Raw genomic sequence first — 13,502 nt, 5'->3', positions numbered from 1 at the left:
AAACCCAAATAAACAAAAAAACCTTTCTTCTACCATTTGGTTTTGTCATCTTTTTCACAGCAGTAGAAAGCAAACTAGGACAGAAACTGGTACCAGGATCATGGGGTATTGCTGTGGCAGTCTTGACCATACTGTCCCAGGGGAAATTTTAGAGCTGTTTGGAACTTCGGACTGGATAATCTATTGTCTACTCAGAACTTAATGGGTACTTGTATGGCAGTTTGGAAGGTAAGAATGTTGAGAAAGAGATGCAGATGATGGGGACCTGGCTTGTGAAGCTTCTGTGGGAAGCAAGGACTCTATGAAGGCCAGTCATATGATATATTTGAACTAAGAATATATAGTTTTTGGCCAGCTGTGGATTAAGAATTAGTTATGATTAACCAGAGACCAGAGCACTGAAATAAATCTTTTGCTTTACTGGGAATGATGCCATTTAGTTGAGCTGTGATTAATAAGACACAAGCATCATTAAGGTGGAATCTTCTGGAAGTATTTTTTTTCAGGGTCAGCACACAGAAGCTGTGGCCAAGACTTGGCCAGGGCTGCATGCATCTCAAGCTGGAAAATGAATTTGGTAATGTGTAAGAGTTTCCCATGTTACTGATTTTGGTGACATAATAGCTTCAGAATTGAAGGGGTCATGGAAAACAGCCATGGCTTGGCACCATGTGTCCAGGTCAGACACAAAGAGGGACCAGTAGAGGCCTTGGGTGAAGATACAGACCAATTGCAATGGAGACAGCAGCATAGTACAGATGTCAGGACTGTGGTGTGACCACCAAGGATAGCAGCAGTTGTGGAATGGAGCTGGCCTGTGCATATGAGACAAGCTGCGTGAACTGTGGACGGCAGAGGTGGACAAGTGGCGCTGCCCAAGCATTTTGGAGCTCAGATGAATGATTGCTAGTGAATCCCAGATTTTGGCTAATGGGTGTTTTTGTTTGTTTGTTAACATTGTTGGAATTTAGTTTTGCTTTGATTTGATTGTGACTGTGCTCTGGTTCTTCCCTCTGTCTTGGAATAAGAAAGTAAGTGACTTATTTTTTTTTTATTTTATAGGAGCCCACTGTTGAGAGACTTTGGATATTGTAAAAGAAAACTTGGACTTTTAAAGTGTGTGAATTTTTTAAGGATGGTAGGATTTTTAAAGTTATATTATATTTTACATTAATAACACAATTTTGGGGACAAACAGGAAAGGGGAAACTATGGTTTAATAGTGATGTATTTTTGTGTCAAACTGAAAGAGGATAATTTCTTGCTGGTTGCTCTCTCTCTCTGTCCCTTGCTTTTCAACCTTGATGCAGGCTAGGACAATCTGTGAAGAGGAAACCTCAGTCGAGAAAATGCACCTATCAGGCAAGCTTATCAGATGTTGTCTTGATTGTGATTTATGTGGGTGGGCCCAACCCATAGGTGGTGTTCCTGGATGATGTAAGAAAAGCAAGCTGAGCAGGTCGTGGGGAGCAAGCAAGTAAGCAGCGTTCCTCCAGTGTCTTTGCTTCAGTCCCGCCTCCAGGTTCCTGCCCTGAGCTTTGTCCTAACTTCCTTCTGTGAAGGAGAGTTGAAAGATGAATAATGGGATAACCCCTCCCCTGAATTGCTTACTTTTGGCCATGGTATTTATGACAGCAACCGAAATCTAAACTAGGTGGTGCACGCCTTTAATCTAGAACTCTGGGAGGCAGAGGCAGGAGGATCTCTGTGAGTTTGAGGCCAGCCTGGTCTACAAGTGAGTCCAGTACAGCCAGGGCTACACAGAGAAACCCTGCCTACCAAAACCCTACCAAAAAACCCCACAAAAACCCCCCAAACAAACAAAACAAAACAAAAAACTAAACTAGGACATGGCCCCTGGGGTGTTAAAGGCTTGAACTCCATGGTTGTGCTGCAGGAGGAGGTGGATTTTGAGGGAGAGGGTAGAGCTTGAGGGAGGTGGGCCTATTTGAATCAAAACTCAAAATCCCAAGTATGGTTTCAAATGTGTCTCTTCTTCGTTGCAGTTGAAAAGTCTGAATTTAAGCATTGTGAGCTGGGCCTGTTGGCGATGATCTGGCTTAGATCTTTGGCCACTGGGTATGTGCCCTTGAAAGGAATTATGGGACTATAATAGAGAGTGGCGTTATTAGTTGGTGTGGCCTTGCTGGAGGAAGTGTGTCACTAGGGGCAGGCTTTAAGGTTTCAAGTGCTCAAGCAAGGCCCAGTGTCTCTCTCTTATCCTGCTGCCTGCAGATCCAGATGTAAAGTTCTCAGCTCCTTCTCTAGCACCATGTCTGCCTGTGTATCATTATGCCTCCTGCCATGATGGACTAAACTCCTGAAACTGTAAGCCAGCCCCAATGAAATGTTTTTGTTTATAACAGTTGCCAAGGTCATGGTGTCTCTTTATAGCAAAAAAAGCATAACTAAGACAGCTTTGCAACACAGTATACTACAAGGGGCAGGTAGAGTTCTTCCCAGTTGCAGGGCTGATGCAGAGCTATGCTGGCTGTCTCCACCTGTATCATGAGAGAGGCACACTGTGCATTTTAGGCCAAGAAAAGACCAAACTCAAAATGCCTGGTACTTTTTCTATTAACTGTGTCTCTTCATTGTAAAGTTGAAAACTCGGAGTTGAAGTACTTTTGAGTTGGGCCAGCTGGTCATTATTTCTAAAGTTCTTTCTGAGTCCTGTGTTCAGCAAACTGCATGGCCCCTTTGTTTCACTTGTCAGCTGATATGTGTTTTCATAACTCAGTCATTTGCTCTGAAGCCAGAATGAAACACACTATACTAGGCTCTGAGAGAGGTGACAGGGAGCCCCATTGGAGCTTTGCCTGTGGGGACATACAGCAGCCTGCTTCCTGTAGCCCACTGAAAAACTAGGGAATAAAGAATCATGAGGACAAAGGACCAACATATACTCCCTTGGAGAAAGTAGGTGGCCATCATTTATGTGAGCTATTAAGAAAATGTGTGTGTTCTACTTAAAAGGCCCTAAAAGAACTGGCAAAGGCTTTTCCATTTGGCCTGGCTACAGCTGACATATGCTACCAGCTACAATTTTTGCCTCAAGTCTTCTTTCTTCTCTGTCACATGCCTCACCTGGGGGATTCAGGGGGATTCCTGAGTGTGGAGATGGTTGGGGGTGGCAGCAGCAGCTGGAAGTGGGCAGAGGGCTCTTTCAGAGGACTAAGCACAGGAGAGGCCCTTGGATGAAGAGGCAAAGAAAAGCCGCTGTTAAGCACCAGGAGCTTGGATGCATGTAGTCACACAGCTAAGGGAAAGGAGGAGGGGAGTGAGGGGGAGATGGGGCCTCTACTTATAGCCTAGAACACATTGTGTCCCATTTTGAGGCTCCTGGAGTGTCCCTGTTGTTACTACATTTAGTGGCTTCTATCATAGAGTGACTTGGGGGCTTGGGTCTTTGAGAATCTACCAAGTATCACTTTAAAAAATTGCCTTCAGCTGTAACGGGTGGCAGGAGTAGGGGGTGACTGGGGCCCCAGGAAACACACACGTCAAGTTGGTGACAGACCATCAGAATACAACATACACTGGCCAAGTATGTTACTGCGGTGAATCAAGTCAGAAACCTCTGGATAACCAGAAGTTCCTCCTTTTAAACGGCCTCTTAGTACTCCGTGAGTGTGAAATGGCTCTTAATTTCTAGAGGGCCCACCCCCTTCATCTTTAACCTCCCAGACCCATGCCCACAAGACTCAAGGGACCTTTCCTATGAAGGCTTGGCCAGAAGGACACATTTCTACCTGTAAAGCTGCTGGGCTCCCCTCAGGGACCTGGGCTGTACAGTACTATTGTGGTGGTTTGAATAGAATGGACCCCATAAGTCCATAGGGAGGGGCAGTATTAAGAAGCATGGCCTTGTTGGAGTTAGTATGACTTTTTTGAAGGAAGCGTATCACTGAGGGTGGGCTGTGAGGTCTCAGAAGGTCAAACTAGGCCTAGTGGCCCACAGCTCTTTTCCTGCTGCCTGCAGACCTAGGTGTAGAACTCTCAGCTACCTCTTTAGTACGACTGTTTGTGTGCCACCATTCTTCCTGCCATGAAGATTATAGACTAAACCTCTAACCTGTAAGCCAGCCTCAATGAAATGTTTTCCTTTTAAAGAGTTGCCGTGGTCATGGTGTCTCTTCATAGCAATAAAACCCTAACAGACAACTACTTCACCCACCAACCTGCCAGGTGGCACATAGCTTCAAGTCTTTTATACTCAGGGTTTGCTGGGTGGTCATTGCTTATCTAGAGGTGCAGAGTGTCAGTCACCCTGACTGAACTGCATTGGAGCAATGAAGAACCTCCACATATAATAGAAATCAATATAAAACCTCACTACACGGGCAAGGAGAGTTTCTATCAAGCGGCCCTACTACGCTTCTGCCTCTGCCTGAGATGACTTGGGCCAGGTCTCCCTGAGACATACTCAGGATCCTACCAGCCTTGAGTCTTCAGTCCCAGTTGGGTGAGCACGTCAAGAGACACGATGATGGCAGAGAATCCCAGGCACATTCTCCCCTTGGCCTTCTCCTGAGGCCCGAGAACCACCACAATGACACGGTCTCGGGAAGTAAGTGCTTTCCCCATTTCTATTGTGAAGGCTCTCAAGGCATTTATCGTAGCCATACCATACTTATCAAGTCAAATTGAGATGGGTGTTGAAGAAGCCATAAGCTGGAGGGAGGAGTCCTGCATTTATGCTCAGTGGTGCTGCTGGCTGGCCAGCGACCATGCGAGTCTGCCTTGTAGTGAGGCTGGGTGCTGGGTGAGCTGATGACGGAAGCTGTTTACCAACAGCTCTATCTTTTCCTACATAGGTCTTGTGTTGGCAGGGGCAGCTCGGTGAGCAGAGCTTCAGATAGCGCATCTTCCTCTGCGGCAGCCCTCTATTATGTTAAGATTGGAACGGGAAGCTTCAGTGACCTCGGAGCTCTGACTGGTTCTCACTGGGAGGTGCCTATCTTAGTTACTTTTCTGTCCCCTTGATAAAACACCATGACCAATGCAACTTAGAAAAGAAAGTGGGTGATCTCAGAGTGTTAGGGTCCATGATGCAAAGGGACAGCTGAGAGGGCACATCTTGATCCACGGCTGTGAGACTGATCCAGAGCATTGGGAATCACACCGGTCTTCTGAAACCTCAAAGCCTAACCCCAGTGACACACCTCCTACAGTGACACACCTCCTCTGATCCTCTGCAAAGAGCTCTGCCAACTGAGGACTGAGTACTCAAACACATGAGCCACTGGGGGAATTCCCATTCAAAGCACACAGTTCCTCCTGGCTTCCTTGGAAGCTCTCGCAGAAGCCACTCATAGTCCTTACAGTCCCACTGGGGGATGGGAGGATTGGGGCTGGCATCCATCCTCTGTGAGAATGGACCCTCCGGAGGCACCAGGACTACTGTAGGTCAAGGTCTTAGAGAAAGAGGGTCAGGAGGTAGTTTGTAGCTTTATAGTTTTTTGAATTTTTGGTTGAACTCAACCATTTTTTTTTTTTTAACTCAACCATTCTTATGCTTGAGGAACTGGTCTCATGAAGTCCATGGCCACTTCAGTGACACCACAGCCTTGGACTCAGCAGAGTGTATCTCTTCACATTCTGAGATCTAATCTTCATCAGGGGCATTTTCTTCTGACCTTCTCCCCATGGGAATGGCCACTCCCTCTATGTCCTCACATAGTCTTGTGAACCCCGCAAATGCCCCCTCTCTCTCTTTTTATAGGCATGTGTCATGACACCAGCACTTTTCCCTCTTTACGGAGGTGTACTGGATAAGGGGCCACTTGAATTTTAATCTCTTTGAAGAGCTGTATATATACAGTCACATTTTGATACACTTCAACAGATGTTGAAGATGTTAATATCCGAACTTCAGGAAAACACTGCTTACTTTATAATCCCCGTACAATAAACACCAGTCCTCTGGAGAGTCATCCACCTCTCCACTTCACAGGGATGGAGAAGCTGACCTATGCTCCTGACAGGGATTAGTCCCCACAGGACCTAGCAGCCCAGAGCATCCTTCCACGTGATGAGGAAATCCTCAGCCTTTGGTCATCCTCGAGGGGCCTGGGCCCCTCCAGACCGTTATCACTGTCCCTGCTTGCCCATTGTGCACGCCTTCTCTGACGACACACAGGTCCCTATGGCAGCATCTTGCTGTCTGGTAAGACTCTATGATCCTGGATCTGTGTCCCTACTTCCTTCCCTAGACCTAACCACATGCTTAGACAAGGAGGACCTAGAAACTTGTCCTTGGGCACTCTGGAAGCCCCAGGTGGAGGACTGCATGTTTGGCATTATAGGGACAAACACTTGCAGTGTAGGTTATCGTGAGCTGGCCTTTGTCTCCTGTGGTTGGTTGGTGCCAGGGCTGCTGTGAGGGCCGCTGCACTGTTCTGCAACCCCTGGCCTGCTCTGCTAGGTCAGTAGCATTCTACAGCAGATGATCATCTCTGTCCCTGCTGCTTTTGTCCCTGTGTACCATCCACCTCTGCATCATGACTGACTGCCAAGGCCAGTTCCAATCATTCCATCTTTGTCTACCTGCTTTTCCCTCTGGGCTATTATACTGAATGCTTGTCACCTGTCTTCCTTGAACCATGGCTTGCTGGGGTTTCTTTTCCTAAAAAGTACAGAGAAGTATAAGGAGGGATGCTGTGATCTGGTGCTTGGTATGTGTTCATAGAACTGACTCTTTTTCCTGCATCACAAGATACAGGATCTCAGGTAATGTGTGGGACAGGGAACAGAGGCCCTTCTACCAGTTCTGCACAGATCAGCAGCTGCTCTCCCAGGGCGGGGTGTGGGTGGCACAGGGGATGGACTAGTGAGGCAGGAACTCCTTCTTCTGAAGCTTCTGCAGTCTCATTATAGCCGAGCACGTTTTAAAATATTACACAGAAAATTCCAGAAATAAACAATTCACAAACTGCAATCATGCGCTTCTCTGAATTGTGCGAAGAAACACCTCTCATGCATGTGACCCATCCTTTTGTGCAGCAAGCTCACACAGTAGATTCTGTCTTTAGCTGTCTGCTGTCAGTAGCTGCCTGGGCTGTCAGCCTGACTATCAGGGATCTCTGTGCCTGTGCTCACCTCCCCTTATCTAAGGGCTTGTAAGTACAAAGCAGCAATGATGGAACTGAGGCTAGCAAGGAGAATCTAGGAAGTACTTCCTTGAAGCAGAAAAGGGAAAGTTTTCAACTTAACAAGGAAAGAAAAAAAAATTAACCATATGCCTGTTACTGAAGTCCAAAGCCAGTGAATCTATGTGTATATGCCTGTTACTGAGGTCCAAAGCCAGTGAATCTATGTGCGAAGGAAGAAGATATCTGTGTTAATTTTGCTGCTGTGTTTGAAGCTGCCGAAGTCCTACCCACTGCACTGGAGAGTGGCTGCTGTGGGGAAGGCCACACACAGGGACACTGTACTCAGGCTTTGGGCTATCCTTGATGCCAGCTACGTGCAAGCATCTCTGCAGTGTCTCCTCTGGGTGATGGCAGAGCCACTACTGGTAAATGCTTATCCTCTGTAGAGTCCGTATCCTCTCTAGCGCTCCAGCCTGGCCTCTGATGACTGGGCGGGGGAGTGTGAAGTTCTGGGCACACAGTGGCTTTAGAGGCAGGACTCACAGGGACTCTGGGAGAACCTAGAGAGCCACAGAAGCCAAGAGTTATCTGCACTTGTTCTGGGGCCAGAACTCAGACTTTGGAAAAAGTTTGTCCCCTGAGGTGAAACACCTCAGCTCTGCCACATTCCCTAGAGGGAGGCAACAACAGTGCCTTCCACAGCTATCCTTTCACTGGAGAGAGCTTCACAGTCACCACAGAGGCATCTGGAGGCACCTAAGAATATGAACTCAATGGATGCTGACCTCAAGGACTCTTGCTGACGAGGAGGCCCAGACGTGGGCCTGGGCCCAGACCGAGGCTTCTTTTGCTCTGCAAGGGCCACAGTGTGAAGGGTGGAGGCTGTCATGTACATATGGGTTCAGCAACTTGGAAAGCTGAAGCAGGGGGATCACTTAAGTTTGGGTTTGGAGGCCATTCTAGACAACAGGGGAAGACCTCAGCTCAGACCAGGCCAGAAAAGGAGCAACGCAAAACCCTAGGAAAGGAGGCAGGCACCACTGGGAGCAGAGGACAAGGGAAAACCACGGTTCCTCCCAGGCTTTAATGATGAAAGGATCTCTTGGTGGTCAGTGGAAGTAAGTGTGCGATGAGGAAGAGTGGTGAACGGTCTGTTATCCTGGCTGCCTGGACCCATTTCTGGCTACACTGGCATGTGAGTTGGGGTTTGGTTTGGCTTCTGGGGAGGGGACTAGCGATCTTGCCACTGTCTGGATTCAGATTCCATTCCACAAACTTGCTGACTTTCTGACTGAGCACCAGGCAGGAACAGATGTGGAAGGGTGCATTATAAGGGCTGGAGGAGGTAGGGCCCTGGATGTTTGTCTGTCTCCTCCCTTGCCAGCTGTCCACAGGAAGGGGCAGGGTGCGGAGGCTCTCATATTCTCAGTATAAAGGGTAAGGATGGAAATCCCCAACTTCTTGCTTGTGGAAGCCCTTGACTTAGTTTCCTAGAACCATATCTAAGGGCAGGATCCCTAAAACTCATGCTGTCTCCTTCAGTTTCTTGGGGGGTGTGTGTCTTAGTCTGTACTGAAAATGAGAACGGCAATAAAAAACAATCCTTGTCCTTTCCATGCAGACACTCACACACCTATCATAGTTAAGATAAGAGAGCAAACAAGAAGGGCCCTCTGCCGGCAGTGACGGTACACTGACTATAAAATTTACACGTGCTTGTGACGGAATCCTAAAGCCAAGTACAGGCAGTGGCATCACTCATTTCCAAAGTGGTTTAGACGGACTGTTATCTCTAAGCCACCTGCACCCCGACTGGGCATGGCTATGCGGAGACCATGGCTGCTCCCTGTGTTTGCATGTGCTCTAGGCAGTTGTCCACACACAGCACACCTTTAGTACCTCCTCCACCCCTCCATACCACCTTACCCGACTCTGTCCCAGGAGCTGGACAAACCTTGTTCTCTCTGTTGGTCTCTCTGTTCCATGGACACAAGGGCTGAGAAGTGCGCTTGGTCGTAGGCCAGAACCAGGGGTGAGCAGTGGCACCTGTTGGGAGGCACCTCCAAGGGCAGGTAGATCCCTCCAAATGGGATGGGTGCAAATGCTACGGACACAGACGTAGGGGTGGAGGTCAAGAGTGGGATGGGGAGCACCGGAGGGAGGGGAGGGTAGATGGTGGGGGGAGAGGGGATGGGGGGGCGAAATTAGTGCTCATGGCCAGGACTGAAGGTTTCCATGGTGATCTGCCTGGGTAGCCTGCTCCTGAGAGCCACACCATAGTCAAAAGAGTGGTAGGCTAAGGGCTAAGACGGTTGCCCAAGACGGTCAGTGATGCCATTTATTAGCTTGTCTAGAAGTCCCTGCTGTCCTTTCTCTTCTGGTATCACTGAAATGTCCACACACCAGCAGGACCCATACTTCCTGAGTGTGCCTGGTGTATATTTTGAAAACAACTTCTGTGGAAAAGGAAATGCCAAGTCAGAGAACTCTGTTCTGAGCTGTGAATTAGGTAGTACATTAGAGGTGGAGCCTCTATTTTTGTGTGATTAGATGCCATCTTGTTCATTTTCTTATGAGGAACAAGGAAAGAGAAGCCTGAAAACCACTTCTGTGAACACATGCCTGAAACAGTAGCTTTTTCTTTTCTTTACTGTCGCTGAAACAGTGTCTCAAGTAGCCCTGATTCACTGTGTAGCTGAGGATGACCTTGAACTTACAATTCTTTTGACTTGGCCTCCATGAGTGCTGGAATTACAGGCATGTGCCACCATGCCTATTTTATGTAGTGCTGGAATGGAACCCAGGGCTTCATGCATGCTAGTCAAGTGGTCTACCCAGGAAGCCACACCTCCAGCCTAGCAGCTGAATTTTGATCATGAAGAATATTGCCTTTGGCCTCAGAGTGGGAATTACCCCCTCCTTGTTGCAGAGCACAGGGACTTTTAGAACAGTCTCTGAGGATCTCTTAGTTTGTCCCCCTCCTTCACCCAGTCTGTACTGGGCAGGATGATTCTGCCCACACAAGAATCCTGCTTTGAGGGAGTGGTAAGGAGAAGGAAGCATGGACAGGCTGCAGAGGGCTGTTGGCTCTGGTACGGGGCAGCAGGGAAGAGAATGGTGCTAGGATGCATGTTCTGCTAGCTCCTTCCCCCAGAGCAGCCAGGGCCATGCTGGTCTTTTTATGGCATGAAAACTGATGCTTGATTCTTGATTGGCAGTGTTCCGGGAGAGCCAGGGCATCTGCTTTGGGATAGATTTAAATTTAAGTGGAGCAGGGTGAAATGTCACAGGGTCACTTGTTGACTGGCATGCTGTAGTCAGGAGATGTGTAGACAGTGTCATCTTTACAAGTAACAAACAAGAAAAAGTTGCAGCAAGCAGAAAGTGGGTTGCACTGGTGCTAAGGAGGAGACTGGATAGGGAACCACATTGGGGAAAGTGCTGGGAGAGGTTCTGCTGAGTGGGACAGCAGCTGGGGACAGTTTTCCTGACTCTCCCCCTTTCTGAATCTTCAGAGCATGGCTGGCCCTGTGGAGTCTCAGGCATTCTCACCACAGCCCTTTTGACTCCCAGAAGCTTCAGGCCATGTGAACTATACACCCTGTCTCGGGCTGAACCTGGCCATACGGGGCATCAGCGCACTTACCTCTCTAGGGAAGGTTGTGTGAAGGGCTGGGGGAGGGGACATTTAAGGAGAAGTCATGCACAGGTCAGGGTCTCAGTGGACAGACAACAGCAGCCTGGCTATCCCTCTAGATTTATGACCAGACAGAGCCTCGGTGTTCTGCCTTCCTTCCTTTCCTCTCCAACACTATCCTGCAGAATCACCGGAACAGGGCCCAGGGGCTTTTGGAGGGATCTGTGCTGTCTGTGGAACTTGGCCAGATGTCTCATGGCCACCTGCTGGTGTCATGCAGGACAAGTGGCCAAGAGCATCGCTGTTTCCCCAAGGAAGAAGAAATATATGAAATAATGCTGTCTTTGTGTCTGTCTCAGAGGGCCAAGATGACTCTGCCTATGTGAGGGTAGGTGCCACCCTTGCTGGGCCACCACTGAATATAACTTATTGAGGATCCTACCTTCTCCACCGGAGTCCCTTAGCATGGTGTCTGCCACCACCACGATGGGTCTCCGTAGTATGTGGGCTAGGACGAAGACATGGAACTCTTCCAGGCTTTCATACACAGGGTCCTCAGCGTTGTCCACACTAGGCAACAAAACAGAGCAGTTTTGTCATGAGACTATACTGGGGTGGGGACAGACAAATCAGCAAAGTCTCTGAGCAGGGATTGAGCACCCCCAAATACTCCCTACCTAACAGGCTCTGAGGACCCTTCTAGGAACAGTTCTCGGGGAGAGGTCATGAGGAGACTGGCTGAATTCTACTCTGAGGGCAGGACACTCACATCCTTCCCAGCTTGGATCCAAGCTCCTGCCTAGCATCAGGGAAGAGTGGACTCCAAGAATCGCTGTCATCCAGGCTATGAGACACTGGGGCAGGAGACTTTGACCTAGATGTCCCTCCGTAACAAGGGGAGAGAGCTGGAGCTCTTAGATGATGGGACCTTGTGTAAGCCTACTACATGTGACGGCAGTGTGCAGCAGGAGGTGATAAATTATATGGCTTTCAGTATCCTGGGGCTCCAGGAATCAGGAATCCTGGGGCTCCTCGCAGGCATCATAGGAGCAGGGATGGCTGTGAGGCTGGGATGGCTGGGAAAGAGCTCCAAATGCAGAGTGCCAGGCTAACTGCCTTGATCACTCCTAGAACCAAGGCTGTAAATCCTTGATTCAGGTGTATTAAGAAATATACCTTTTGGGGGATATCTGATGTTATATTATTTCCTTTTTGCCTTTCTTTCTTTCTTTCTTTCTTTCTTTCTTTCTTTCTTTCTTTCTTTCTCTCTCTCTCTCTCTCTCTCTCCCTCCCTCCCTCCCCCCCTCTCTCTTCCTGTTTTGCTGTCTTCTTTGGTGGCCAATGTGACAGCGGTCTGAAATCACAAAAAGTCACAGAACCACCTGGAAGTTATTCTGCAGCCTGCCACCTCTGTACTGAGAGGGGTAAGAGTGCTTCTTGTTTACAGGGCCACATTTGACATACCGGGACATGGCCATCAAAAGGAAGAGCTATCACCTAGTCACCAGGCCTGCTCAGAGTGGTCCCAGCAACACCTTTAGGATGCAGGCTCTAGCTCAGGGTCAGAGACGCTTCCTGCTGAGTCTTCCCGGTCTCCCTTAGCCTGAAATGCTGCTCAGTATTTCCACAATCGTGGCATTTCTGAGACACAAGCACTGGGCAGGTGGAACTTTCTCATCTGGGTCTCTACACTGCCTCACCCTGATGTTAAAATAGGATCTGGACTTCCTCTCACATGGTGTGATATGCAGGTTGTCCTGCTATAGTGGTATGGCCTTGGTCATGTTTAGCTCTTTGTCCACACAGAGATTCTCAGGTTACTGATGCAATCCATGAGTGCTCAGAACCTCTGCACATTCCTTCCCTATTCCTATGGCTGGTAGCACTGTGGACTTCTGGTTTTAAACCTTTACTAAATGAGTTATAATCCATTTGTGATGTTGTGATGCTCAAATACACTTTAATTTGGTCATTGTTGCTTATTTCAGTTTGGTCTGTGTCCTTATGACATCTCCCTGTCATTCTTTCAGATCACTTCCTTATTTCTTGGCATAAGAAGATGGACAAAATTCACATGTACACATTACTATCTTCTCTGTGTGCTTGTCAATCATCTACCACATCTGCAATGGGACATGCCAAGTTCACTAGTATGTCCATCTCTAGTCCAATTCTGACAAAGTTCATCCAACTTATAACTTCCTCTTCTGCAGTGGGAAACTTCCTAGAACAATCTCACCATTCTTACTCATTAGATCTGTCTCCTGGCCTGTAAGCAGGCTCCCATCTCTGCTGCTATCCACAACACTTAGGTTTTCCTCTCCACTCTGTTTGGCCCTGGCACTTGCTACAGTCCTTCTGTGTTCTCCTATTCACCACCCACTGCAGAACCCTTCCCTGCTTTGTCCACCTAACTGCTTGAAGGGAGAGTGTTTTAGGAAAGAGAGTGGAAGAATGTTTGAAACATGTATTGCTTTAAATAAATAGTTCTGGCTGGAGAGATGACTCACAGGATATGGTGCTTGTGCAAGCATGAGCATCACAGTCAGGATGCTCAGACTCCAGGCAAAAAAGCAGGCAGGTATGGCAGCTGCCTGCAGTCCTAGCACTTGTGATACAGATGTGGGATTCCCAGGGCTAGCTGGGAATTGATAAGTTCCTGGTGCTGCAAGAGAACTTACCTCAATAAATAAAGAAGTGGCAAGCAAGGAAGACACTGCACATTTACTTTGGCCTTCTGCATCCATGTGCCTGTACTCACACCTTCCCCT

General features: G+C 48.2%; 1 protein-coding gene and 1 long non-coding RNA gene across 10 annotated transcripts in view; one reads left to right on the top strand and one right to left on the bottom strand.

Annotated features, from left to right (window-relative positions):
• Positions 1 to 13,502, bottom strand: part of Otud7a (OTU deubiquitinase 7A) — a 313,145-nt gene that overhangs the window by 20,193 nt on the left and 279,450 nt on the right. For all 9 annotated transcript variants that reach the window (XM_060367259.1, XM_060367261.1, XM_060367260.1 and 6 more), the window contains 2 exons: positions 11,174 to 11,301; positions 9,049 to 9,198 (listed from right to left, as the gene is read on the bottom strand). In XM_060367259.1, the coding sequence (XP_060223242.1) occupies positions 9,049 to 9,198; positions 11,174 to 11,301 (278 nt within the window). The remainder of the gene's footprint in view (positions 1 to 9,048; positions 9,199 to 11,173; positions 11,302 to 13,502) is intronic.
• LOC132647214 (uncharacterized) overlaps positions 1 to 13,502 on the top strand; it is a 39,951-nt gene that overhangs the window by 13,911 nt on the left and 12,538 nt on the right. The gene's annotated exons all lie outside the window — the stretch shown is intronic.

This window comes from Meriones unguiculatus, chromosome 14 (genome assembly GCF_030254825.1).
Source record: "Meriones unguiculatus strain TT.TT164.6M chromosome 14, Bangor_MerUng_6.1, whole genome shotgun sequence".
Classification (NCBI taxonomy): domain Eukaryota; kingdom Metazoa; phylum Chordata; class Mammalia; order Rodentia; family Muridae; genus Meriones; species Meriones unguiculatus.
Note: the sequence above shows the minus strand (reverse complement) of the source record. Positions and strands in the feature narration are given on the sequence as shown.